The 26,847-nt window shown below is 45.0% G+C and overlaps 9 protein-coding genes across 11 annotated transcripts; 6 read left to right on the forward strand and 3 right to left on the reverse strand.

Annotated features, from left to right (window-relative positions):
* Positions 1 to 625: 625 nt before the first annotated feature.
* Positions 626 to 2,795, reverse strand: LOC9637470 (3-hydroxyisobutyryl-CoA hydrolase-like protein 3, mitochondrial). 2 transcript variants are annotated; one of them, XM_002972977.2, is made up of 10 exons: positions 2,679 to 2,795; positions 2,507 to 2,608; positions 2,354 to 2,418; positions 1,908 to 2,042; positions 1,761 to 1,857; positions 1,562 to 1,691; positions 1,333 to 1,508; positions 1,174 to 1,283; positions 1,019 to 1,120; positions 626 to 973 (listed from the first exon to the last, which is right to left on the reverse strand). In XM_002972977.2, the coding sequence occupies exons 1-10, from the start codon at positions 2,764 to 2,766 to the stop codon at positions 881 to 883; spliced, it is 1,098 nt and encodes a 365-aa protein (XP_002973023.1). In that variant the 5' UTR covers positions 2,767 to 2,795; the 3' UTR covers positions 626 to 880. The 2 variants fall into 2 exon arrangements, with proteins under 2 accessions (XP_002973023.1, XP_024533374.1); XM_024677606.1 differs by lacking the exons at positions 2,354 to 2,418; positions 2,507 to 2,608; positions 2,679 to 2,795 and adding an exon at positions 2,164 to 2,248.
* A 5,922-nt stretch (positions 2,796 to 8,717) lies between these two features.
* On the reverse strand, positions 8,718 to 11,032 carry LOC9636811. Its single transcript, XM_002972978.2, has 14 exons — positions 10,993 to 11,032; positions 10,700 to 10,865; positions 10,403 to 10,646; positions 10,299 to 10,344; positions 10,129 to 10,250; positions 9,937 to 10,080; positions 9,771 to 9,850; positions 9,670 to 9,708; positions 9,565 to 9,607; positions 9,411 to 9,515; positions 9,282 to 9,354; positions 9,119 to 9,221; positions 8,979 to 9,063; positions 8,718 to 8,927 (listed from the first exon to the last, which is right to left on the reverse strand). The coding sequence occupies exons 1-14, from the start codon at positions 11,030 to 11,032 to the stop codon at positions 8,838 to 8,840; spliced, it is 1,380 nt and encodes a 459-aa protein (XP_002973024.2). The 3' UTR covers positions 8,718 to 8,837.
* LOC9637472 (ubiquinol oxidase 2, mitochondrial) lies at positions 10,943 to 12,576 on the forward strand. Its single transcript, XM_024677700.1, has 4 exons — positions 10,943 to 11,369; positions 11,440 to 11,568; positions 11,631 to 12,119; positions 12,173 to 12,576. Exons 1-4 carry the CDS (start codon positions 11,040 to 11,042, stop codon positions 12,230 to 12,232), a joined length of 1,008 nt encoding a protein of 335 aa, XP_024533468.1. The 5' UTR covers positions 10,943 to 11,039; the 3' UTR covers positions 12,233 to 12,576.
* A 159-nt stretch (positions 12,577 to 12,735) lies between these two features.
* On the forward strand, positions 12,736 to 14,416 carry LOC9636812 (GDSL esterase/lipase At2g23540). Its single transcript, XM_002972759.2, has 5 exons — positions 12,736 to 13,229; positions 13,288 to 13,415; positions 13,475 to 13,717; positions 13,769 to 14,024; positions 14,097 to 14,416. The coding sequence occupies exons 1-5, from the start codon at positions 12,989 to 12,991 to the stop codon at positions 14,318 to 14,320; spliced, it is 1,092 nt and encodes a 363-aa protein (XP_002972805.1). The 5' UTR covers positions 12,736 to 12,988; the 3' UTR covers positions 14,321 to 14,416.
* A 62-nt stretch (positions 14,417 to 14,478) lies between these two features.
* On the forward strand, positions 14,479 to 16,053 carry LOC9636813 (protein SEH1). The gene is made up of 8 exons (XM_024677701.1): positions 14,479 to 14,670; positions 14,813 to 14,924; positions 14,998 to 15,095; positions 15,152 to 15,229; positions 15,292 to 15,447; positions 15,492 to 15,601; positions 15,656 to 15,773; positions 15,833 to 16,053. Exons 1-8 carry the CDS (start codon positions 14,515 to 14,517, stop codon positions 15,956 to 15,958), a joined length of 954 nt encoding a protein of 317 aa, XP_024533469.1. The 5' UTR covers positions 14,479 to 14,514; the 3' UTR covers positions 15,959 to 16,053.
* A 2-nt stretch (positions 16,054 to 16,055) lies between these two features.
* On the forward strand, positions 16,056 to 17,784 carry LOC9636814 (serine/arginine-rich splicing factor SR45a). Its single transcript, XM_002972761.2, has 8 exons — positions 16,056 to 16,146; positions 16,210 to 16,232; positions 16,285 to 16,353; positions 16,407 to 16,506; positions 16,570 to 16,719; positions 17,279 to 17,333; positions 17,399 to 17,635; positions 17,695 to 17,784. Exons 1-7 carry the CDS (start codon positions 16,144 to 16,146, stop codon positions 17,623 to 17,625), a joined length of 627 nt encoding a protein of 208 aa, XP_002972807.2. The 5' UTR covers positions 16,056 to 16,143; the 3' UTR covers positions 17,626 to 17,635; positions 17,695 to 17,784.
* A 3-nt stretch (positions 17,785 to 17,787) lies between these two features.
* Positions 17,788 to 18,899, reverse strand: LOC9636815. Of its 2 annotated transcripts, XM_002972979.2 has the most exons (4): positions 18,488 to 18,899; positions 18,297 to 18,344; positions 18,105 to 18,244; positions 17,788 to 18,044 (listed from the first exon to the last, which is right to left on the reverse strand). In XM_002972979.2, exons 1-4 carry the CDS (start codon positions 18,708 to 18,710, stop codon positions 17,811 to 17,813), a joined length of 645 nt encoding a protein of 214 aa, XP_002973025.1. In that variant the 5' UTR covers positions 18,711 to 18,899; the 3' UTR covers positions 17,788 to 17,810. The 2 variants fall into 2 exon arrangements, with proteins under 2 accessions (XP_002973025.1, XP_024533470.1); XM_024677702.1 differs by having other exon boundaries at positions 17,788 to 18,244; positions 18,488 to 18,898.
* A 2,600-nt stretch (positions 18,900 to 21,499) lies between these two features.
* LOC112347192 (pentatricopeptide repeat-containing protein At4g02750-like) lies at positions 21,500 to 23,416 on the forward strand. The gene has a single exon (XM_024677658.1). It carries the CDS (start codon positions 21,500 to 21,502, stop codon positions 23,414 to 23,416), a length of 1,917 nt encoding a protein of 638 aa, XP_024533426.1.
* Positions 23,417 to 24,369: 953 nt separating this feature from the next.
* Positions 24,370 to 25,304, forward strand: LOC9637473 (N,O-diacetylmuramidase). The gene has a single exon (XM_002972762.2). It carries the CDS (start codon positions 24,390 to 24,392, stop codon positions 25,182 to 25,184), a length of 795 nt encoding a protein of 264 aa, XP_002972808.2. The 5' UTR covers positions 24,370 to 24,389; the 3' UTR covers positions 25,185 to 25,304.
* The last annotated feature ends 1,543 nt before the right edge of the window (positions 25,305 to 26,847 follow it).

Consider the following 26,847-nt stretch of genomic DNA (forward strand, 5'->3'; position numbering starts at 1 on the left):
TTTGTTTATTGTAGATCAACATTTTCAATTCTTTATTTAGTAAGACATAAAATATTCTATAAACTTTAGAAAAACTAAATACATAAGTGCTAATTCAATGTACATACTTTTAAAATATAAAATTTAACAAGATACTAAATAAACTCATATAAAATTTTAATCTTTATTATATATATATAATATTTTTTAAATGTATTTTGATTTGATATAGTCTTACAATATACTTAAATATTAAAAAAATATTAAATTTTTTCAAATGAGAAATCAGCAAGTTTGTGGCTAACAAGTAGCTGGATGTCGTGAAAGTTAACATGCTCTAGTTGAGCGTGCCAGAGCTATTTATTAAAATGTATAAATTATAAAAAAACATTAAAAAAATTAGAAACACATTGTTTTGGGAAGAGATAAGTATTCATATTAGTTTTTTAAAAGCTTGAAAGCATTTTATTTTTGTGAGAAAGAATATTCTCATTATTTTTTTCTTTAAAAACTTTTAAAAGATGCAAAATAAAAATAAATTAATATTCCTAGCTTTTAAGCATTCTCTATACACTCAGCAGCATCTACCCAATTAAGTCAGGGCATTCTCATACAGCATGTCACAGCATCTGACATACACAGCATCTACGATGTCAATCGGCAAGTTCCCCACTAATCTCCACAATCACGCACTCCCTTAGTATTTTCTTGGAATTTTTTTCTAAAAGCGTGAATATTATAACTTACGGTGAAATATCTAACTGCGAAGTGATAGCGCTCGGCGATCTGGTGGTGGACATGGCCATCGCTACCGTAAAGACGGTGGATCTCGACCATAAAGACGGTGGCGGTGGATCTCGACGATGTTTTCTTGTTGATTTGTAGCTTTTTATTTGGGCGATCAGACAATAAGGTCGCAGTCGAGAGTACGAAACAAGAATTCAATCTCTTCGGCACGAACGCTTTCTAACTGAGAAGGCTGCCACTTTGGTTTCTGGAAGACAGTATAAGCTCAACGGTGAGAAGAGAGTAAATTTACCTGGTCCTTGTCTACTAGAACAGCTCGAACTCCTTCAAAGAAGTCATCTCGAACGGCAATTCGAAGAGCCATACGATACTCCGACTTCATTACGTCCTCAATCTACCATAATTTCACGAACATTAGATAACGAAAAAAAGAAAGCACAAGCATACCTGTGCGGATGGATTCAAAGCCACTGAGGAGAAATGCTTGTGAGTGGCTTCCAGACTGAATGGTGCGGCCTTTTGAATCCCCGCGAGAGCAGCTTTTGCCCACTCGGCAACTGGAAGGAACAACGTAAAAAAGCTCAGAACAATACTAAACTTCTAGACCTTTCGCATCCGAAGAGTGCTGCTCTTTCTCCAAAGCCGTTATTGATTCGGAGACCGATTTATCTGGACCGAAAGCTGAGGATATGCGAGGCAACAGCGTCTTGAGCTGGGCAGGAGCTTCAGGTTTACCGCCGAAAACTTTGAGGGCATCTTCCACTGCTTCAGAAGCATTGGACCTTATCGAATCAATGTTAACATAGAACCATCCAAAAAGTGAGAAGCTTCTTACAAGTCCTTGGCCAGAAGAGATTCCTTCAACGATGACAAGTTCTCCGAAGGCACGAAATGCGTTCCCAGTCCCACAAAGAGAGCATCAGCAGGTTCATTGACTCGCGCACCGGATAAACCGAGATAAGTTCCTACAATCTCAAGCTATTTCACATCCACAAGGAAAACAAAAGGACAAACAATCTTTCTACGAAACTCACCTACAGCTCCATTTGCAGGAGTTCGAGCTGCTATATATGCAAAACCAACGTCTGGAAACAAGCCGATTCCATTCTCAGGCATGGCAAGAACCGTCCTCTGATCACAAAAAAACGCAAAGCTTAGCTTCGAAACGAGCCACCACAGACCTCGGTAATCACGCGATACTTGCCATGGCCCGACAAGCCGATGCCAAAACCCATGGTTATCCCGTCCATCAACGAGATGTAAGGTTTTTGGTAGCGAGCAATCGTGCAGATTAAGCTGTACTCAGCTGAGAACACCTACATTAGAAAACAACGAGATTTGTCAGCCTCAGAAGTTGATAGTGCATGACTATCAACTAGGATAGACAAATAGGAATGGAAAAGAAGGAAAAAAAGAAAAGAAAGGAAACAATGCAACCTTGACAGCCAGTTTATGCATCCCAAATAACTTGCAGCCAGTGGTGGTCATCCACTTTACATCTCCTCCGGCATTTACTCTTGTCAAGAAAACAAAATTTAAGCTCTAGACTAGACATGGTGCATGAAAAGCTTTTCCTATGGAAGTCTTTCAAAGCAGGCAGCCTGAGAGACACCCTTGAAATTCACACCTGTTGCAAGAGAGGTGAATGGATGTCATCTTTTAGAGTCGCTGCGAGCCACTTCACATCCATTCCTGGATAAGGATTAAGTAGTGAAACAGGCAAAAACGAATTCCGTCGTCTAAAGTTCTACCTGAGAAGGAACTTTGATCAGGACTTTACCTGCGGAGAATGCGCGCGACGAGCTGCTTTCCACAAGAACGGCCTTCACAGCGGGATTCGCTGCCCATTCGTCAAGATAGTTCTTATACGCCACATCCATGTCTGATCAAGAGATTTCGATGAGAGAGCTGGAGAATGTAGCTCATAAAAACCCAAGAAATTTCTGGAGTACCTAGATTCATCGCGTTGAGCGCCTTGGGCCGATCAAGCGTGAGCACAGCCAGGCCATTCGGCGAGACGCTCCCTCGAACGAACTCCATAGCCTAGCTACAAATCACAAACCCTGGAATCTAAATTGTCTGCCTGCCATGTGGGTATAACATAAAGTAAATGCCCGGGAATATCCCGATTTTGAAATTTAAAAAGCATGGATTTTGCCGCCGTGGAGCGGCTCATCAGATGCGAACCACTCCCGCGAGCCCGGGACATCGTCCAGTCCGTACAGAGAAAGAGCCCTACTTCTGGCACATACCTGGCCAATCTCCTGGTCCAGCGGTACGGCCGATGCGGCGACATCGATCAGGCCTTGAGGATCTTCCAGTCGATCGAGGCCAAGGACTCCTTCTCATGGAATCTGATGCTAGCGGCATATGCCCAGAATGGGAGACTCGAGGAGTCCGAGAGCTTCTTCTCGGCAATGCCACACAAGGATCTAGTTTCGTGGACGACGATGCTATCGGCCTACTCAAGCGATGGCAAGCTCGACGATGCGCGGTGGATCTTCGATCAGATGCCACACAGAAGCATCGCGTCGTGGAACGCGATGCTTACTGCGTATGCCGTGTCGGGGCATCTGGAGGGTGTTAAGTTGTTCTTTGATTCCATGCAGAAGACCAACATGGTTTCGTGGATCACGCTTCTCAACGCGTACACGAAGCTGGGATCTTTCAATGAAGCTAGAGATATCTTCAACTCCATGCCCGATCGGAGCCTGGCCGCCTGGAACTCGATCCTCACGGCTGCTGCTCACAAAGGGGAATTTGCTGATGCCGAGGATATTTTTCTGAGACTGCTGCCATGCCGGGACATCAGGTCATGGAACTCGATGCTCGGAGCTGTAGCGAAATCACAAAGTATTGCAAGAACACAGGACTTTTTTCATAGCTCAATGCCGGAGATGAATATAATGTCGTGGACTACAATGCTCGCGGCATTGGCCAACAATGGGGATTTCGGTAAGGCTAGCGCTTTTCTTAACTCCATGCCCGTCTCAAACATCGTCTCTTGGAACTCCCTTCTTTGCGCTTCCACAAAAGCTGGAGACTACGTAGGATCAAGTAGAATATTCGATGCAATGCCAGAGCACCACCTTCCCTCGTGCAATGCGGTACTCGAAGCATATTCCCAGCTCGGGTATCCTCATCGTGTTAGACTCTTATTTGATTCTATGCCCGAGCGCGATATGGCGACGTGGACAATAGTATTAACGGCATATTCACAGCTACGGCATCTTGCCTTGGTAGAAGATGTCTTTAACAATATGCCTTTCCACGACCTTTTTTCGTGGACGGCTATGCTCTCAGCATATTCACTTAGTGGGAATCTTTCAAAGTGCGAGAAGATGTTTCTCTCCATGAAAAAGGTTGACTTTGTTTGTGTGAATGCTATGGTCACTGCTTATGCCCGAAACGGACATCTTGAAGAGTGCAAGTCTCTCTTTGATAAAACACCATCATCGAACCTTGTGCTGCAGAATTCAATGCTATCAGCCTTTTGCAAAGCTGGCTATATCAACGATGCCAAAACCTTGTTTGACTCAATGCCAGAGAGAGACTTGGTTTCCTGGAATTCCATCCTTGATGTGTATTGTGAAAATGGGGATTTGCAGGAAACAAAGTTCTTGTTTGACCTCATGCCCGAGAAATCAACTGTCTCGTTCAACATCATGTTAGCGGCCTATAGCCAGGGTCAACAGGTGGATTTGGCGAGGATGTTTTTTGAAACAATGCCAGAATGGGATCTTGTGTCTTGGAGCACAATGCTTGCAATGAACACACACAATGGGCGCTTTTCTGAGACAATCAAGTGTTTTGAATCCATGGCACTTGAAGCTGTAGATGCAGATCTAGTCTCCTTCACATCAGTTCTCCTGGGTTGCAACCATGCAGGAGATCTCAAAACAGGGCTCTTGATATTTTTATCCATGGGATTTGATTATGGTATAGAGAATCCAACTAAGCAGCAGTATGGTTGTGTTATTGACTTGGTGGCAAGAGCTGGGTATTTGGAAGTAGCCGAGAGTTTGATTCTTAGCATGCCTTTTGTTGCCGAAGTTTCGGATTGGATGTGTTTAATCTCGGCTTGTTGCAACCATAATCAAGGTTTTGAGGTTGGTTGTAGGGCTTACAATAAAGCAGCAGCATTGAATACAAAGGCATCTGGGTCATTTGTGTTGATGTCAAATATTTTCTCATTACAATAACTAATATTTAAACCAAAATATTATTGAATAAAGTATATTATTTCAAGGAAATATGATATAAACTATGGTGATCTCAAATTTCCCTTTCACAATTGTAAGTTCGTCTTGTTCAGCCGGCTTTGAAGAACTAACTGATGCATGGCAGTTAAGCACGACTGCGCTTTTGGTGTTCATTGTGGCTGGTAAATGCTGCATAGATTTGGTGAAGAACAGTAGTCTTGGCACAGATCCTTCATACTGGTCGTCAGATTGTCTATTCGATTGTACCCACGCAACGCCTGTCATGGCTGCTGTATAGCCAACCGGACCAATTTGTATCGTGTGTCAGCACATATTTGGGATACATGGGTGGAGCCTTCAACATTGCGAGGTAGAGCTATGGAACTTAACGAGTATCACTAATGTTTCTAGTGCAAGGAGGGATTTTGCGGCTTCTGGCCTCGTTGGAGCCAGTGGTCTCAGTGGTGGTTGTTCGTGGCCTCTTCCTTTTGGCACCAATGGAGGTTCAGTTTCGTCAAGACTCACCGATTCGGAAATGAAAACGCAGGCAATACCTTCGATTCTTTTACTACTTCGAGCTTTTGGTAGCGAACAGTGCATTTGTTTCAACTCCAAATTGCAAATATGAGGAAAACCACTTACCTTTGTGGACGACTGGAAGTCCAGCGTTTACTGGCATTTTTTAGAAAAGTGTCCGACAAACAAAGGCTCCGAAAGGCAGCAACAGCCGGATTTTCTGAAGATGGCTCAAGCAGCTTTGCAAAAACCAGAACTGGAGGCTGTTGCGGAGGTACGTATGGCTAGGATTCAATTACTACAGAACTTGCAAATTTTTTTTCCAAAGCACCATTAAAACTGCATCCCTGTCAAAGCATCTAGAAATCATAAAAATACTTGAGGGATCTTGTCATATTTAGCTATGTCATTGTGGACAGAATATCATGCTCCACGTGACAGTGCTCGGTTGTCTTCGACATGACATATTAACAGCAGCTGCTGTGTTTTTTAATTGGTCCTAATGGAAAGACGACCTGCTACTACTGGCTAAGCATGACTATGATGGGAGATCAGCAGCAAGAATGCTTCTGCTAGCTATTTATCTTCGTTACTCTGAGACTGTGTGATGGTGCGAGAGTAGAGAATGGAGAACGAAGAAGCAAAAATTTCTGGGTCAGTCAAGGCAGTTCCTGGTGGATATGGGCTTCCTTTCTTCGGAGCAATGAGAGATAGGCTCGAATTGTATTGGTTCCAAGGGGATGTTGAATTTTTCAAGAGGCGGATTGAGAAGTACAAGAGCACAGTATTCAGGACGAACTTTGCTCCGGGGCCTCCAGGTTATCAAAATCCCAGAGGTGTAGCTTTACTGGATCACAAAAGTTTCCAGGTGATGCTCGACAACAGCAAAGTGGACAAGAGCGACACCTTCTTCGGAACTGCAATGCCGAGTGTTGCATTCACGGGTGGCTATCGTGCTCTGCCATATCTGGACACCACCGAAGAGAAGCATACTTTGTACAAGCGCATGCTCATCGAGCTACTGCACGTGAAGTTCTCAAGCATGGTGACCGAGTATAGCAAGGCTTTCGCTGAAACATCTGCCACCTGGGACTTGGCCGTGGCGAAGTCTGGAAAAGCCGAGGTTGGAGACTCGAGTGGTAGAATGGTGGTGAATTTTCTCCTGAAGAGCATCACTGGGCATCAGGATCCAGCTTCCATCATTGGAAGTGATCCACACTCAACATTCCAGACATGGTCTTTCGTGCAGTTTGCAGGAACTGTTGTTGGCGTGCTTCCGCACTTTGTGGAAGAGCTGACTTACCACTCGTTCTCTCTGCCTTCGATGTTGGTGAAGTCTAAGTACGCTGCTCTGTGCAAGTTCTTCAGGAATTATGCAACCGAAGCTTTAGATCTGGCGGAGAGCAAGTATGGCCTGGACAGAGAAGAGGCTGTGCACCAGCTGGTTTTCTGCTTTGGAGTGAACGCAAGAGTGGGACTGATGAAGAAAATTCCAGTTATGGTCTACTACATCGCCAAAATGGGTCCTGAATTTCAAGCTAGACTTGCAGACGAGGTACGTTCGGCTATCAGTGAACAGGGAGGCGGTGGTTTCACTGTGAAAGCACTATCAGGCATGCCTCTGCTCAAATCAACAGTTTTAGAGGCTTTCAGGTTGATGCCATCCACATTTTTTGTCTATGGTCGTGCCAGAGAAGATATAGTCGTCGAAAGCCACGATGCTTTGTACAAAGTTGGGAAAGGCGAGCTTCTTGGTGCTCATTGGTACTATGTTCTGAGGGATCCTAAGGTGTTTGAGGATCCGCAGCGTTTCAATCCTGAGAGGTTTATGGGGAAACAAGGAGAGGCTTTGTTTCCGCAGCTGGTCTGGTCGAATGGAAGGCAGGATCAAACACCTGGTGAAAATGATAAGCAGTGTCCTGCTAAAGATTACGCTGTGATGCTCACCAGTCAGTTTGTAGCTGAAATGTTTTTGAAGTATGATGCTTTCGAGATCACTGAAGATTCTACGATTGATACAACAAGTCTCAAGGTGGCTTTCAAATCGTTGAAGAGCCGTGCACAAATTTCTTCATAAACGTGCTCAATCGATATATCCTGGCCAGTGAAATATGAAGCTTGACGGCACGTTGGTTCAATAAACAACTTATCAGTCACCTTCAGAGCATTCAACACCTGGCAAGTCTAGACAAATGTGTGTGTCTCTTCGGATAGACATCAGCCATACCAAACACTGCAGGTTAATAAGCTCATTATTTGAAACTTTTTATTGTATAATATCAATATTTAATGAGTGGTTTGATAGCTTTTGTAAGTTAAATTTCTAAATATAGCTTGTAGTTTCGATGCAACTATTATTCTTGAATCTTAATCCTTGCATTAGAAATTATAATAAAATATGGTAAGAGGGAATTAATTTCAATTAGTACAACTATAACTATTATATGGCAATCATCCTAGGTGTACCCGTTGTAAATTATACTGCAAGCTAAATCAATTAAAACATATGTCTAAGTGTGTAAAAAACCATGCAAACATGGTGTGCATTCCCATGCTTTGAAAAAAGTTACGTCTAAATTATTTTGTGAGTCACAGATGTGTTTAAACAATTCAAAAGTGGTCTGTCACCATGCGGCACCAAGGAATAGACAGGGATCTTGTGGGTGGGCCCGTGGGTGGGTGTCAAAGGCAATTGTGTTGATCTCACTTAGTGGCCTCTATTACCACTGCCTTGCTAGAACTCTTTGGCGCAATCTCAACAACACCCTTGGGCGAGATCTCTTTACATGTGCCGGCGAGATCTCTTTACATGTGCCGAAGATCAAGCACCCAGATCCCAGCCACAATTTCCTCCAAAGTCCCACCTTCAATTGTTTTGTGTCTCCATTGCCCCAAAATCTTGAGCTCAATCTCACCTCAAATTCTCTCATGAGAAGGATTAATCTTTGCATGTGCTACAGCCAAGAAAATCATAAAAAAGTCACAATGAGATTTTATAATGCTTTGCACTTGCCAAACTCTATGGATCATAGATTGAATTGAATTATTCAAAAGAAGAGGAAATGACATGGGCGTACATAATACACACAGTGATTTTTTACATAATAATTTTGTGTGCAATTGAAAAAAAAACCATTTAGATAATAAAATTGTCAGCACATTATTGCAATTTTATGAAAGAACTATCTATGAGAAAATAAAAATATTTCACTTAGAAATTGTGTGCCAAAACATGTACTTAAATTATGTTTTAGTACCTAATATTAAATTATAGTGGTTAATAAAATAAATCACAACCCTTAAAAATTTGAAATCATAAAATTCTGAAAGCCTACCCTAACCTAAAAATATTGTTAAAAGAAAAACATTTCTAAGAATATCTAGTACCATTCTTCAAGCTTGTTTCTTGATTTTGTGAGGACTGGCAACCGTCTCAGCTCGCTGGCAGGCAGCCATGGTTTTGACATGCTCAAACTCATCGCCCTACACAACATGATCCATCAGCATTTCTACAGCCTAAGCTACCAAACTTACCTTAATTGCTACGAACACATCATAAAGGCTATCCACCTTTGGTCTTCTGCTTTCAGGAGCTCGGCTTGTTTGGAATTCATCGAACCTACAATGCAAAGATCAGATTCCTATACTAAAAGACGCCTGCATTTTTTACTTACATATATAAGTCTTCGTTCTCGTAGTATGCCACAGCTTCTGGCGATGGAGGGAGTTGTTTGAGGAGTTCCTCATTCTCGTCGACAAATTGGCCGTAAGTGTCCACTGTTTGTTCGATGAAACACATAAATTGATACAATCCGTGTAAGATTGATCATTTCATACCTGCATGCATTTCTATTAGCTCTGAGAAATTGTAGGCGACTTTGGGCGAGACGAAAAACATGAAGTTCAGAATCTGCATTTAGATGACAGATATCGATTATTCTTGCTTGTGAGCCAAAATAAACATACCCAGTAATAAAAGAATGCTGCATGTTGTCCGAAGAATCGATCTCCCCATAGCAAATCTCCTCCAAGAGATTCCATGATTTTTAGATGGTGCATTTCATTCCATTCCTGGCACACCATCGTAAGTAGAATAGAAAGAGAAACTGAAAAAATGTACCTCTGCAAAATGGACTTTCCTTACATCCGCACCTACACGCCACCTACAAAAATAGTGAAGAAGATCAAGTCGCCAGCGGAATAACGCAAGCTCGTGAATACTAACCAGCCAAGAGTTTCGTACAAATGCAGCATAGAAATATATCTGTAAAGTTCGAAGTCAAGGATTCTCGGCCTTCGAAACAAAAGCCTTTAACTCAAGGATACGAAAAGTAAGGCATTCTTGCTACGGTTTCCAGAAACCAGAAGCGTTGAATTGGCCTGCCCTCAAAGATTACATCTAGCATCTGCAATCACGAAATAAGATTAGAAATCAAATGTAATCGTACCAGAGAAAAACTGCGAAGACTACAAGCTCGGAAGCAATGCATACCCAACAAAGAGCGTAATACGGACCAAGAATCCACCAGGGAGCCTCAACAGGCGGTCGATTGCGCTCCCTCTCCCAGACGGCGTCTCTGTTCAGTGTTAGCTTCGCGAGAGCTTTTCTGAGATCCTCTTGCTCCGTGTCAAGCACCTGCATGAAATACAATGAGCTCTAGCAAGCACTCTCACGCTCACTTACCAGGAGCTCTTCTTTCAGCACTGGCAATCCATCGTAAAGTTGGAGTATCTTGTCGAATCCTCTGAAAAAGAGAACAAATCCACGTCCCAAGTAAGCAGCAGCAACACCAAGTGGTTCGGAGTCTGAAAAGGCATCGTTAGAACAACCGGAGACTAAGATTTAGCTACCACCTTCTGAGATTTCAAACTCTCCAAACAGATAGCTTCGTCTCAGCGCCTGGAAGTATAGAACCAACGTGTGAAGGAGGAGGAAACAATGGACAACGGATGTAAACCTTCCATTCTCGACCAAAGTTCTCGAATGCAAGCCTGAAAAAACTCCCAGGAACACTGGGACCTTGGCGAAGGAACTTTGCCTGGAAGCCATAGTTGAACGCAATTCTCTTTGGCTTGTGCGAGTGCGTGATAGATAGATGCTCCTCGATCGCCTCCAACCTGAGCTCGCGGCTGGATTGCGCAATGGAAGACGGCGAATCATTCCCAACGCTTCCTTGAGCCCTCACAAGCAGCCATTGAGCCCTATCGTTGCGGATTTTGGTAGAACCAGGGTAAGCAAGCCGACGGAAACTTACGCGAGCGCTAAAGAAGCTGGAATCGAGGCGCCTTGATCGCCGAGCTGGAGAATGCAAGAATTTTCGATCGCTGGAGCTTGGATCAGTGCTGGCGGCGCAGCTACACAGCGCCATTCTCGCACAAACAAAGACGAGAAGAATAACGAATACTCTAGAGCTCTGATACCTTAGAACCACTAGGAACACGACGGGTGGCTTCATCTCAGCCGTTGATTCTAGGGCTCTAGAGAATATCTTTTTCTTTGGCACGAAGGAAGCGCTTTTTACATCAACGGCTGGGTCTTCTTCAAAACCACTTGGTCGTATTCCGTGAATTTCCATTGATCGATCCATCGCGAGAATGCAAAGCGCCAGAGGTGGAATCCTTAGGCTGGTAGTGCGGCGCATCTCTACTCCATCCGCGGCGGCGCCGCTCGCTTCATCGAAGATCGCCGCTGTTCTCCCAGGCAGGGTTTTCCAGTTGTTCGATCTTGGAGGTGGCGCTAGGGATTACGGATCTGTCGCAGCAGCGGTGAAAAGCGAGGAGGCCGAGGCCGATCTCCAATGCCAGGGGCAGCCGCCGGAAAAGAAAGATGAGAAGAAGGACGTGGTGATCTCCGACTACTGGGGAATCCTCCCCAAGAAGCTCGTCGACGAGCAAGGCAAGCCATGGCCGTGGAATTCCTTCAGGGTAAGCGCGATCGCATTCGTCTTTTTGGAAATTTCTTGTTTCTCACCGAGATTTTCGGCTTCTCTCGCAGCCGACCGAAGCGTATGCTCCAGATTTGACCATCGATCTCAAGAAGCACCACAATCCCGTGTCGGTGGTCGATAAGCTTGCGTACTGGACTGTTAAGACGCTGCGTATTCCAACAGATATCTTCTTCCAGGTATGCTCGCATGGCGAATTTTTTTTTTCTCTTAGTTGATGGTTTGATCTTTGAATCCAAAGAGGAGGTATGGATGCCGGGCTATGATGCTGGAGACTGTGGCTGGAGTTCCCGGGATGGTGGGTGGCATGCTCTTGCACTGCAAATCCTTGCGCCGATTCGAGCACAGTGGGGGATGGATCAAAGCTCTGCTCGAGGAGGCCGAGAACGAGCGGATGCATCTCATGACTTTCATGGAGGTTGTCCAGCCCAAGTGGTACGAGCGGGCGTTGGTGTTTACGGTCCAGGGGGTGTTCTTCAATGCCTACTTCCTGTGCTACGTGCTTTTCCCTCGATTGGCACACCGGATAGTGGGCTATCTGGAAGAAGAAGCGATCCATTCCTACACTGAGTACCTCAAGGAGATCGACAAGGGAACCATCCCCAACGCTCCCGCTCCCGCCATCGCGATTGACTACTGGCGCCTTCCAAAGGATGCAAAGATGCGTGACGTTGTGGAAGTTGTCCGAGCTGATGAGGCGCACCACCGAGACGTAAATCACTTTGCAGCTGTAAGTTTCTCCTCGTTGCTTTTTTCTTGGTAACGTGAAGTCTCTTTGTGCAGGATATTCACAAGGCTGGCAAGGAACTGCGCTCGGCCGCTGCTCCTTTGAGCTACCACTGATAAGATCCCTGAGCAAGCATGCAGAAGGAATACGAAGAGTTTACAATAAAAAAGAGGAGGTAAATACATACATGCTGCCTTTCTAACAGGTGGCAAATCTATGTCTTACTTATAGCAGCAGCTTTCTCTTTCGTTAAACTACGTGAAAGCCAAGAACAGTCGATTCGCGTCGAGGGTCAAAACAAAATAAATCCCTCTGCGACGTCGACAAATCTTTGCATTCAATAAGAAGGCTTTTCATGTGGCAAGAAAAACCAGAGGTCACGAAGATTCAAGAGCTCGCGACTTGAGTGGCCTGATCACAGTCTGGTCACAACGGAAGGGTGTCCGTGATTCATCTGAAAGCTCAGTTTTTGTTCGGCTCGGCCACAGTGGTGGCTCTTGTGATCTTGTCCTGGCGCTCTTAAATTAGATTGATCGTCGAGGGGGGCTCAAGAACAGGATCAAACAGAGCGTCACTCTGCGACTTAAGTGAAATCTCAAGGGAGGTTTTTGGCCGGAAAAGAGGTAGTACCAGACTATACAGTGGGGTGGTGGTACTCGAAAGATTCTCGCTTTTTCTCTCTCGCATTTTGGCTGGGTTCTTCCACTAGCGAGAAAGAGCTTAGAAGAAAGTCTGTGGCGTTTTGTGGCGCGCATCTCGAAGAGAAGAGCAGAGCTAAACCAGAAACATACATTGTTCTTCATAGCTAGCTCGAGCGAAGAACAGGTTTTCGATCGAGTCCCTGCGACTGCGAGAAGTTAACTCTCGGATCCATGGGCAGATTTCCTCTCCGCGGTGCTCTTGTTCTTGGGCTTTGGCTGCTCTTCCTCTCCATCACCGCTCAATGCCAAGCTCCAGCGTCATTTGTTTTTGGGGACTCGCTGGTGGATGGTGGCAACAACAACTATATCTTTTCGCTGTCCAAGGCCGACCAGCCGGCTAATGGCGTCGACTTTCCCGGCGGACGGCCCACTGGGCGATTCTGCAATGGAAGAACCATCCCGGACATCATCGGTACCGGGAAAAAATGGATTTTTTCTGCCTCTTTCTGATTGATTCGTGTGTTTGCCAGGCGAGAGTTTTGGAATTCCATACGCTCCACCGTATCTAGCACCCACAACGCACGGCGCAGCGATCTTAAGGGGCGTGAACTATGCGTCCGGTGGTGGAGGAATCGTGGACGAGACCGGACGGATCTTCGTGAGTGTTTTCAAGTTTTTATTCCTCCCTCACTTATTTCAATGCTCTTGTGGTCTCAGATTGGGAGATTGTCGCTGTCAAAGCAACTTCTCTACTTCCAAAACACCACGCGCGAGCTCAAATCCATGCTCGGCGAGGACGCTGCCCGCCAGTACCTCGCAAAATCCATTTTTTCCGTCACCATCGGCGCCAATGACTACCTCAACAATTATCTCTTGCCCGTTCCTCTCACCGGGGACTCTTTCCTCACGCCGCGCGCCTTCCAGGACAAGCTCATCACGAACTTCCGGCAGCAACTCACAGTTAAGTCCATGCAAAGTTCTCGTGATCATCTAAAAGTTGCTGCTTTCCAGACGCTTTACAACTCGGGTGCTCGCAAGATCATTGTCGCGGGAGTTGGACCCATCGGCTGCATCCCATATCAGCTCACGCTCAATCTCCGGAGGGATGGGAGTTGCGTTTCGAGTGCCAACAAGCTTGCACTGAACTACAACACGGCCCTGAGAGATCTCATCCTGGAACTCAACTCCAAACTCCCCGGATCGATGTTCTCCTACGCAAACGCTTACGACGTTGTCTGGGATATCATCACCAACAAGAAAAACTACGGTAAATTCTCATTCTTTTCTCGATTCATTCCATAGTTTTTCTCATTCGTTTCTTGATTGATCTTGTTTAAAGGCTTCGAGACGAGCGATCTAGCTTGCTGCGGGATTGGAGGGCCGTACAAGGGGGTTCTTCCCTGTGGCCCAAACGTGCCCGTGTGCAACGAGAGATCCAAATTCTTCTTCTGGGATCCGTACCACCCCAGCGATGCCGCCAATGCGATTGTGGCCAAGCGCTTCGTCGATGGCGACGAGCGAGACATTTTCCCGCGCAACGTGAGGCAGCTCATTGAAATGTGATTGATTGATCGATCCATCCATTCCATTTTTTTCCATATCTCCACTCACTGATCCTTCAATGCAATCCAGCTCCTCCCATTTATTTATTCCTTCAAAGCTCTTTTTCTTCTCTGTTTCAGGAGTAAAATTTAAAGTTTCGTTTAGCGCCGCTCGACGTCGTGTGTTCGAATCTAGGGTTTAAGGTTTTGTGCGCGATGGCGATGGCGGAGCTCGATTCTGGCGCTGCCGTCACGTCCTGGAACTACAGCGGTGAAAGAATGGCTGTGGGGTTCACCGATGGCGGCGCCGAGGTGTGGAGCAAGGGATTTGGGAATGGATCGCCTGCATTGTCGTTGGATTTCAAATGGAAGGTGAGTGCGCTTCTTTCGATGCTCTACGTAGGATTTCTTGCTTGTACGAGATGGAAATCTTTCCTTTTCTTTAGTTTCTAGTGTTGCTCGTCGGGAAGAAATTTTTTCCAGGATACTTCTTCACAGATACGCGTGTCTCTAGGCTCATGAAGGTTCCTCTATCGTGAAACTTTGCTGGGGACCGATGGAGTTCGGCGACATTGTTGCTTCTTGCTCTAAAGATGGTTCGGTTTGCGTCTGGGAAGAAATCAATGGTACGACCTTTTCTTTGCCTCGAGCGCAGCATTCTGACAATAGTTCCTTGTTTTTTCCTTATCTTTTCTGAAGAGAATGGCAAGCTCAAGTGGAGGCAGTGTGCTCAGCTAGCTGAAAACAGCTACTGTCTGGATCTAAAGTTTGGAAATTGTCTCGGCGGCTTGAAACTGGTACGTAAACTATTGGAAGTCCTTTTAGTTTTCTTTTCTGATTAGTTTTGATACAGGTTACAGCTTGTGCTGATGGTTATGCCAGGATTTACGAAACCTCGGACTGCATTGATCTTTCAAAGTGGCAGCTTCAGGTAGGCCAAGTTCTTGATTTTTCTTTCTTTTCTTTTCTCTCTAAGTTTCGGATAAAATACAGGCGGTGGTTTCGAACGCGACAGATGTGACTGAGAAGATTGGGAAGTGCTCCTGCTCTGGAGCTTCCATCTCATGGAAGCCTCCGGCTGGTTCTATCCAGCAGCCACTTTTCGCACTTGGCTACTCCACAGACGTCTCAGCATTCTCCACAACGAAGGTATAACACTGCAAGATAGTTCTCAAGCTTTGGTACTTTCACAGATCTGGGAATTCGCTGAAGAGCATAGACGCTGGTATCCCATTGCCGAGCTCTCAAATGCGGACGACAGCGTTGGAGTAAGCTCCATATCGTGGGCTCCAAATCTCGGAAGGTAACTAGCTACAAGCTTTCTATCCTTGTCATTTCTGATGTACGTCCGCTCCAGGCCGAATGAGTTGATAGCAGTGGCTTCCGGAAGCACTGTCTCAATCTGGGACTTGGAAATCGGTGGAAAGCAGGGGGTTTCCGTGCAGAGAATCGCAGAGCTAGAGCATAGCGCAGAGGTGAGCATCCAAAGCTTTAAAAAAGTGTTTTTTTTCCAAGAAAAATCTATCATTTTTAGGTGTGGCAAATCGATTGGGACATGAGCGGCATGACATTGGCATCGTCTTCCTCGGATGGAACCGTGAGGCTGTGGCAAGCTGGTTTAGATGGAGCGTGGAGGCAGCAAGCTTCACTAAGAGCTTGATAAGGCTCGTCCTCGGACAAGATTCTTGAACCAACGGCCAGGATGAGACGTGTATTCCGTTCCATAATTCACGGGCAATGTGGGTCGTTGGATCCTCTCATTTGTCGGCCTGACGCCTATTATGAAGTGAGAGCAAAGCAAGCCCTTGGCCTGGTCGGGGAGAGACGGCGGAGGCGACGACGGCAATGGTGAGTGGAGTGTGTCTCGAATCGAGTTTCTAGGGTTTATGATCTCGTTTTGCTCTTGTCTAGGGGGACGATCGCAGGCGCAGCAGGTAAATGTTTGCTCTGACGGCCTTTAGGTGTGCTCATTGCTGCGATTTCCAGATATTCGCAGTCCCCATCGCCGAGGCGAGGTCCATCGCGGAGCCCTCCGCCGCTAAAATCACCTCTCAAGTATGTTGCTGTTTTTGGTGGAGATTTCGAGCTCAAAGAGTCGGTTTTTCCAGGGAGGATCCTGACAATCCGGGAAATAACCTCTATGTCACTGGGCTCTCGACGCGGGTTGCGGAAAAGCAGCTCTTGGAGCATCTCTCGCGAGAGGGGAAGGTATTCCTCCTTAAAGTTTGGGTTTCTTCTTTGCTGTTCTTGGCTTAAAACCTTGTTCTACAGGTCCTGGAGTGTCGGATCGTGGTGGATCCGAGGACCAAGGAGTCTAGAGGGTTTGGATTCGTGACAATGGCCAGTACGGAGGATGCGGAGCGCTGCATCAACTATATGAATCGCTCCACGCTCGAGGGCCGTATAATCACGATAGAGAAGGTAAGTATCCTCTCTAAGTCTTCCTATACAAGTTTCTTCTTTTTGTTTTTTCGATTCTTTGCTACGCATGGAGTGCTGCAGCTAGAGCAAACGATGCTAATCTGGTTGCTGGTCATCCAGATTTTTCAGTTTTTTACTTCTCGGGCGGCTCTTTTTCAAGCAGCCACTTTGACTTCAGACAAATGAGCGAGCTGTGCGCTGGGCTCTGCTTCATCAGTCTTTGCCTTCTCCAGAAAAACATCAAGCATCAATCTCTCCTGATCCAACCAGTCTGCTTCAAACACCAAAAAAAAAGTCTGCTCCAAATCTCAATTCAGAAGCCCCACCTTAGCAGCATTCCCAGTTGCGAGCTGTGCGAACTTTGATGAGATGCGGTCAGTGCAGCAGTTATCAAAAATCCGAGCGTTAGAAACCAGTGACCCTCCCTTTCAAATCATGCTCCACTGGAAGTCTTTGAGGTTCTTTTCTCTGACTTGAGTTTTTTGCATTACCTACAGGAAGCGCTTTGCCATCAGCTTTTACATTTTCCATTTGGTACTGATTGCATTCTTCGATGCAGGCTAGGCGCAAGAGACCACGAACTCCTACACCTGGAGAATACCTGGGTGTCCGAGGCAAGTTTCTCGTCATTTTCTTTTCAGGAAAGAAGGATTTTGTTCTAATGTTTCTTCTGATACAGCTCCTCCAAGATCTCGGCCACCGGGTTACGGTCCACGACATCGCGAGAGAGACCGAGACAGGGACTACAGGGACTACTCCCGTAGATCACCCCGCTACTCTCCATACAGGGGTGATAGCCGCGACAGATCTCCACACGGTCGGAGCTACCGCAGGGAGCGATCCCGTTCGCCTTACTACTACCGCAGGGAACGCTCTCGCTCGCCTTACCACATGTACCGACGCTGACCACCACAAGGTTTGCAGTGACATTCTCTATTTCCATTCAAAATCCAACTGACTGGCGCTCTGGAACAGGCTTCTCTTCATTTACCTGGACACTGCTACTCTCATCCCACACTCTCAAGTTTGTACTCCAAAGAAAAAGGACATTTTTACATTACCAAATGGTGGTGGTGGTCGAGTTTTTCTCCTCAAGGTGGTGCTGGAAGTGCCGCTGTTTGGTTGCTACTAACTGGTGGTGGCACTGAAGCTTTGTCCGGGACAGTGGCAGCCGAGGCCTCCGCTTGTTGCTGCTTGAGCTTGTATCGCGGGACGAAACCTCGCTTGGAGTAAGGCGTGGTTTTTACGCACTCGAAGTAGGCCGCCGCGAACTGGGTGATCTCGCAGGATTCACGCGAGTAATTGAAGAGCTTCTTGGGTTTCACCTGAATCGGCGGAAGAACACACGAAGAGAGTGAAAAGGGATGGATCCAGATCTTTCGTACCAGAGGTTGCGAGCACCAGCCATACTCTTGCGACGCCGTCATGGGGACTTCGTACTTCTCCGGTGGTGGCATGTCGAGGTCCTGGATTGGGAAGCACGCGCCGAGAAACTTTTGCGCCTCCTCAAATTCCTGTTTGGTCACTGCAGTCTCGTATGGTAAACGTTTCTCGAGGAAGCCAGCGATGGAAGATACCTTTCCTCGACGACGTTACTTGGGTGGGCTTCTTGGTGAGCACTTCGGCTGTTTCAAAGTGAAATATTTTGCCAAGCAAGGATCAGACGGATGGAAAAGAGGAAAAAAATGCATTTTTTTGCTTGTTTTGGGCAGTTTTTTTCGGCGTTGTGAGAATGTTGGAAGCGAATGAACGAGGCGTGCAAACGAACCTGTGAGTGGATTCAGTCGGTACTCGGCAGCTTGCACCTCGACGGCCTCGAGCTTCGAATTCATGCTTTTGTAGAGATTGTCGAGAGCTACCATGTCGTCCACGACTGGGAATCTTTGCGGGCGGTGCTGCTGCCCGCGGCCTTTAGCTGGGGACGAGGAGGGGGAGGAATGCTGCTGCTTGGAGGAAGCCATGGGAGCAATCGATTGGATGATGATGCACATTCTTTTCCCCTTTTCCCCGATCCGAGTTTTTAGGGCTCCTCCTGGTTTAACCGTCCGAGGTGGAGCGGGAATATGCCATTTTGGTTTGGCGGGATAAGATTTTCGAAACTTTTTATTAGGCGAGAATCATGCACCGTCTCTAAGGACAGACATATCGACGAAGCCCAATAAGTCTTCCACGCCATGATCCTGCAGAACCAGCACGCCAAGCTCGTCTTAGACACTATGGAGAGGAGAAACTCCTCGATGCTAACGCTCTGGCCCCCTGGAGAGCTTCTTCTTGAGGCTGACCATCTTTGCACTCCAGATTATATGCCCAGGATTTTTTCTTTAAAAAGCCTGGAGACTCACAGCAAGGGCCAATGTCAGCTGCTTTGCGTTGGATTTCCACCATAGCAACGACTTGGAAAGAGGGAGCTAGATTATGATCTTTGGTAAAAGCTGTCTCAAATAAGCAAATTTAAGCCTGCTCGCGAACTCAAATGCCTGACATCGCATCGGGTTCATCTGGACTTGATCCTAGTTATGCTAATGTTTGCATATATCCTGACCTAGTGGTTTGTATTCCTACAGTTTTGCTTTGGAATTTTAATAACACAATTTCTTTTTGTGCATTTGATTTGCATGTGGAAAATAAGGACTTTACAAAGAAACTATTGAAGATAGTATTCCTTTATGCTTGTTATGTTTACCTTGAATTGGAATGGAGTGGAGATTGTTAAATAGTATATGTATGTTTACTGCTTCATGTGATTTAATGAAGATTTTTTGAATTTATTATGTATTGACTTTGATATTTATTTGTTTACATTCTTTATTCACATTATTGTACTCAGGTTATACTATTTTGAAAATCATGATTAATGATTATTACTTGAGCATTAAAGAAGGATGTTTAGACAAATTATGATAAATAAAATATTCACATTCCACATTACTTTCTTTCTACATTTACATTTATAAAATTGCTTCTACATTATCTAAATATTAATCCCAAGAGCAAAGAAAGAAAGATCTAATTTAATAGAACAATCCTTTTATTCATTATCATGATTCTCTTTGCTTAATTAAATATAAAATTTACAACAAGTAATTAATTTCCAGATATTTATACATATATTTGATATAATACATTTGGTGAGTAATGAATTTTTTTTAAAAAATTATTACAAAATACATAATAATAAAAAACATTAATTATTTTAATAATTAATTCAAACATATAACAATTTTAATATTAAATTAAATATAAAAGAATAAATTTTAAATTGTAATTCTTGACAATCCATTATTTCCCAAGTTTAGAATAATTCAAAACTTGAACTAATAAATATTTCATAAAAAATAACTTTAATATATTTTATTACAGTTGTGCTAATCAATACAATAATACTGTAATGACAAATTAATTACAAATTATAAATGATATAAATATTTGTAAATATTTAATAATCAATTCTTTTATACAGTAGACTATGAAAACTATAAATATTATAATATATCACAAAAAATATTTCCTAAATTATTTAATAATAATTGAGACTATTATCTTCTACATTTTATTTTTGTTGTATATACATCACTTAAAACAACTTACTTAGATTTATTAAAATTTAATACTTTAAAATATATCTGTATTTATGAATAAATAAATAATTTAGATTATGAGTATAGTTTTCAATATTTTTAAAAAGAAATAGATATAGTTTTAAAAATTTTAAATTTAAACATAACTATTTTACATTGTTGATTTTTTCAATTTTTGAAATTACCCAGAAACATTAAATTAAAATTTTATAGCATTAAAAGTGTATCAACAAAAAACCTAGGGTCAAGTGGTCAAACTCATGGAGTTTGAGGAGTTTACTATTGAGTATCATCTGGGAAAATTAAATGTGGTAATTATATTTTTTGAGAAATATATTTTAGGCTTTAATTTCTAATATTATTTTTATATACAATTTAATTTTTAAAATAATTATTTATTTACCTTGTCTATGTGCAATATTACTTTTGCTAAATGCTTAAAAATTACAGCTAGATGCTAAATAATTATACCTCATATAATATCATCAAATTATTATAAAGTAATTTGATTTTTCTAAATAAATTTATTTATTTTATCATTGTAGTTAACCAGAGAAAATCTAGCCTTTTTTTAAGAGAGATTAGGAAACTTGTCAAACATAATTTTAATCAACATCTTTCCTCTAAAAGAATGCTCCTTGGCTAAAAAAATTAAACAAACTCTTCAACTAACTTCTAAAATTGTTTGGAATTAAAATATAGAGATTTCTAACAAATTTTAGGGTTGGCAGAATAATGTTGTTCCTCTTTTTCCACTTATAAACTCTCCACTTTGTTGCGGGTTGCACAAGCTTGGGCAGGTCGAGATCTTGTCAGTATCTTCTAAAGCTCCAAAATGTACTTACAGTCACTATACTTTAAGACCACCCATACATTGAGAGCTTTCCAGGCTTCAGAATCTCTGACAATTCCTACATGCATGGAACACTGCCTCCCAAGTCCCTGGTTAGTCTCAGGCTTCAAAGCAACAAGGGACCTACTCAAGCTCATTTTAATGAATGAGTCGAATCTGGACGCTATTGTTTGACCTTTGTAGAGATTGTTTGAGAGCTACCATGTCCTCCACGATTGGGAATCTTTGTAGCTGGGGACGAGGAGGCGGAGGAATGCTATTGGCCATGGTACCAGTGGATATATGGTTTGGCGGGATAAAACTTTCGAAACGTTTTAGTGCACCGAATATACCTACGTGAGGATGAGAAATGGAGAGGGGGAAATGCCTGGAGCTCATCGAGAATTGCAAGGGCCTGGCGATGGCACGGGAGATCCACGCGGGTATTCCAGGTAGCGCGCTCGCCACTGATGTCTATCTCTCGAACAAGCTGATTGAAATGTTTGGGAAATGCGGCGCCGTGGGTGCCGCGCAGGACATCTTCGAGGCGATGGGCAGCGGTGGCAGGGATTTGTTCTCGTGGGAGCTCATGCTCCACGCCTGCTCCAGGAATGGAGTCCTCCGCCAGGCGCAGGGATTGCTCGACCAGATGCCCAATCGGCGTCTCATGTGCTGGAATTCGCTGCTCGGGTCGCTGGCTCGCGATCGGAGGCCCCAAGAGGCGGCTCTTCTCTTCTGCACCATGCCGGAATGGGACCAGCTCTCCCTGAATTCTATTCTCTCGGCGTATGCCCAGAGTGGGCTTCTTGAGAGCTCAAAGCTCTTCTTCGATCGGATGCCCCAGCGCGATGTTGTCTCGTCCAATGCGATGCTTACTGCCTACATCGTCCGCAACCATCTCGAGGAAGCTACCGCATTCTACGATGCTATGCCTGAAAGAACTCTAGTCTCCTCGACTGCTGTTCTTCAGGCGTATGCCCAAGGTGGGCATCTTGAACAAGCAAAGAGAGTGTTTGAGGGGATTCCAGAGATGGATGTCGTGTGCTCAACCGCGATGCTGGCCATATTCTCCGAGAATGGAATCGTGAGCGAGGCAAGAAGGATCTTCCACTCCATGCCACAGAAAAATCTAGTCTGTTGGAATGCGATGCTCTCCGCCTACGCTCAAAACGGCCAAATCTCGGAGGCCAGGAGAACTCTTGAATTTGACATGCCACAGCACAACTTGGTGTCCTGGAACACGATGCTCGACGCTCTCGTGCAGCACGGCAAGCTGGAAGAAGCAAAGAGAGTGTTCGAGACAATGCCGGCGAGAAGCATCATCTCGTCGACGTCGATGGTGGCGGCGTATGCCCTCGAAGGGCATATCGACGAAGCCCAGCAAGTCTTCCACGCCATGCCCGAATGGGACGTGATCTCCTTCAACACCATGATCGCGGGCTTCTCGCAGAACAAGCAGCTCTCGCGTGCCAAGCTCGCCTTCGATACCATGGACGAGAGAAACTCCTCGTCCTGGGACGCCATGCTAGCTGCGTACGCTCAAAACGGGCATGCCGGGGCAGCGGAGATCTTCTTCTCGAGGCTGCCGAGCCTGACAATCTTCTCGTGGAGCGCGCTGCTTGCCGGATATGCGCAGGACGGCAAATCCTCCATGGAAGCTCTCCTCCAGGCCTTCCATTCCGCGAGCCTTGTCATCGACACGCCCGATCCGACTTGCGTGGTCCTGGTGCTCACGGCGTGCAGCCGCACGGGCCAAGTTAGCCTGTGTCGGAGCTGCTTTGCGTCTGCGAGCTTGGATTTCCACCATAGCTCCACCCTGCAACACTATTGCTGCATGGTGGACGTGCTGGGGCGATCGGGGCGTTTGGAGGACGCGGAGGAGCTCGTCAAAGCCATGCCGTTCGTTCCTGATGCTCTAGCATGGACTACGCTACTTGGAGCTTGTAAATACCACAAGGATTTGGAAAGAGGGAGCCGGATTTTGGAGAGCGTGGTTAAACTAGACTACGCCAACGCAGGAGCGTTTGTGACACTGGCCAACATCTTCACTCTGAGGAAGAACGAACGATCAAAAATAGAGCGTTCGCATGCAACTAGGCAGGACTGTAAATGCCTTGCAATAGTTCAGCCTAAGTTAAATTCCTCGCACTTTCGACCAAACTCGGGTTCTTCAGGGCTGCAAATTTCTTGCCTCCTAAAATTCAAAACCGCGGCCCACACCAGGCTCTACAGCCAGCGCCACTATTGTTCTAATTCGCACCACCTCGGAAGAAGAATACAGTGGTAAACACTTCAACGTAAGGGTCAAGTGGAACAATGTTGTTCGCTGTCGATAAGGGAAATCATGATTTTGAGACGGTACAAGTATTATCCTGTTGACAAGATCGACAGGAACACTCGCCACTCTCGTCCCAGAGGCCTGTTGGAAGCTGCCATAGAGGGACCAAGAGTGAGTTGTGCATTGCATCCATGTAGATTCCCGTGCTTCATAGTTGGGCACAAGTGGATTGAAGACAAATCATATGTAAACGTAAAATGGTGAAATGAGGTAAACCAAAATTCTAATACAAGATTACTCCTTTACATTTAGGTAAGGTGAAAAATTTCACTATTTTACTTTACATTCACCCAGTTATAGTTTTATATAGTTTTATATATATATAGCCCAACAAAAACGCATAAAATCCTATTTACATGGATGCAATGAATGATTCCTATCCCTTTGGTCCTTGTTGGAAGCTATGGTTGCACAAATATCACAGGTTGGATTTGCAGAGCGTTGATAACTTACCTCAGAGGTAAATGTAAAATCTATTACAAGTAGTCTTGGCATGCAATGTATTATTACCTCCTCACCAATTCACCATTTTACTTTACATTTACCTCCTCAAGATTATTGTAATACATGTTATGACAGCTTCCAAACATCACGAGTTGGATTTGTAGAGCTTTGATAACTTCAAGCCTTTTAAAATATAAGGTGTGAGAGAAGGCTTGAAGTTATCAACCCTGATGTTTGTTGGAAGCATAGCATGTGCTGCAAGTAATCTTGAGGCTTAAGTGCACGCAATGTATTAGACTTTTGGATTTGGACAACACTAATTTATATTTGATTTATATCCGGAAATGGCATTTCAAAACAGAAATCAAGTCAGCGCTACAATGTAATCAAGATTAAGCTGTAAGATCTTTAAAACAGCATCGCTTGAAGACTTCAAGCTATGCGGAAAGCAATAAGGATTAAGCTCCAAGTTCAAGCTATGGCGTTTCATTGCTCGATATTTCCGTTTCTCCTTTTATCTTTTCTCTCGATCCCAGCTCAATCATTCTCACTCAACACTTCAGATTACATGTACACTCACGATTGTCATGACTTGACAGCAGGTCGCACTCTCCTCCAAACTAGACCTGGAGTTCCAGGCATGGATGTAAGTAGCCACCAAGGTAATGTTAACTGGCGGACTGCCTACAACAACGGTGCAAGGTTTGCATACATCAAGGCCACCGAAGGAACGGGATACACAAACCCATATTTTTCACAGCAGTATGTTGGTTCTTACCGCGCAGGTTTCATCCGTGGAGCATATCACTTTGGCCGTCCGGACATATCGAATGGTGCTACTCAGGCGACGTACTTCCTCAAAAACGGAGGTCGGTGGTCTTCCGATGGGCGAACACTTCCTGGAGCTTTGGATATTGAGTACAATCCATCTTGTGGAAGCTCTTGTACTCCAGCGCAAAAATGTTACAACCTTAGAAAGCCAGAGTTGGGGAAGTGGATCCAGGACTTTGTGAACACTTACAGGAAAGGAACTGGAGTTTATCCAGTGATTTACAGCACTGCGGACTGGTATAACACATGCGTGGGGACTTATGGGGACTTTAGCAGTGTCTGCCCATTTTGGCTCGCTTGTTATTGTCCCAGGGTGATCACGTATCCTTACAACTGGAAAGTATATACGTTTTGGCAGTACGCCGACTCGGGAACATTTCCTGGCGATCAGAACGTGTTTAATGGGCCTTACTCTCAACTGCAGAAGCTCGCCAAAGGCTGATAATGTTGGATTGAAGTGCCCAGCTAGGATGATTACCTCGCGCAGACGCAGGGCGAACAGGGACGCGTTGTGATCTGGAGGGTTGTATCCCGTTGCACTTACGCATTTTGTATATAAATACCCCCGTAAAGGTTAGTTTAATGCTGTGCCAGTGTAAAGATGGAAAACTGTTTCCACCTTACTGCTTGTTTGGTTGACTCTCTAGCAGTGGAAAACCATCTACTAAAGATTGAGAAGGTGATTCCATTTGGCGGTGGAGCTTCACGACGACCAGTGGTTCCACCCATGGATGGATTTTATGATCTACGTTTTCATGGAAATGCGGGACAAGGCGCTTGGGGAGAAGAGTGTTGGAGCGGTGAACTTTGGGCTGGACAGTCTGGACGAAGGAGGAGTTCTCGGCCCGATCCGTCTCAAAGTGTTTGTGGACGCTTTTCACAAAATACCAAAGGAGATAGTGGTCCTGGGGCGTGTCCTGCAGGAAGGGAATGGAACTGTGTGGAAGTGCTGCATGCAGGCAAAAAAAGCCACACAAACCTCCACCAGCCCCCAGCCATGCCTTTGAGCTCTCAGAGGAACAGGAGAAAGAGTCAAGTCGAAGGCCCTGGAGGAGAGGACGGGTTTTAGCCGTGCTTCCAGTGTGTTGGATACCCCCCCAAACGGGAGGTATCTGCTTCTTGTGGAGACTGGCTGGTGTTTAGAGGGATGCTTCACTTCCGGAGGTTACCACGCAAGGAGACTAATCCCAATGGGCAGTTTTTTCTATTCACAAAGATCAATTGCCAAATTTAAAAGAACTTAATCTCCCACGGCTCAACACTGTCTACCCTCTCGTCCAGGCAAAATGAGAGCACTATACGACAAACTTCAAATATCTAGAAGTAGAACACCCAGCCGTACAGGATCAAGGAGGAGGACCTCATGGACATTCTCATCTTAGGTGAGACATTTCCTGTCAATTAATTCGTTTTGCCAGGAGAGAGTTTTAGAATTCCATACGCTCCACCATATCTAGCCAACGCAGAGCGAAGGGATCTTAAAAGGTGTAAACTATGTTTCTGGTGGAGGAATCTGAGTTTTAACAATTTTTTTCCTCATAGTTTGTCTGACATAATTTGTCTGATCTAGACTGGAAGATTGTCGTTGTCAAAGCAACTTCTCTACTTTCAAAACACCATGCACGAGCTCAAATCCATGCTCGGCGAGGACGCTGCCCACCAGTACCTCGTAAAATCCATTTTTTCCGTCACCATCGGCGCAAATGACTACCTCTTGCCCGTTCCTCTCACCAAGGACTCTTTCCTCACGCCGCGCGCCTCAAGGACAAGCTCATCACGAACTTCCGGCAGCAACTCACAGTTAAGTCCATGCAAAGTTCTCGTGACCATCTAAAAGTTGCTGCTTTCCAGACGCTTTACAACTCGGGTGCTCGCAAGATCATTGTCGCGGGAGTTGGACCCATCGGCTGCATCCCATATCAGCTCACGCTCAATCTCCGGAGAGTTTGGAGCTGTGTACTGAGTCCCAACGCACTGGACTACAATTCGGCTCTGAGAGATCTCATCCTGGAACTCAGCTATTGATTCCATGGTTTTCTTCATTTTTCTAGATTGATTCCATGGTTTTTGTGTTGGGCTTTCTTTGGTTTTCTTGCTGCAGGGAT

Source organism: Selaginella moellendorffii, unplaced genomic scaffold (assembly GCF_000143415.4).
Source record: "Selaginella moellendorffii unplaced genomic scaffold, v1.0 SELMOscaffold_20, whole genome shotgun sequence".
Taxonomy (NCBI): Eukaryota; Viridiplantae; Streptophyta; class Lycopodiopsida; order Selaginellales; family Selaginellaceae; genus Selaginella; species Selaginella moellendorffii.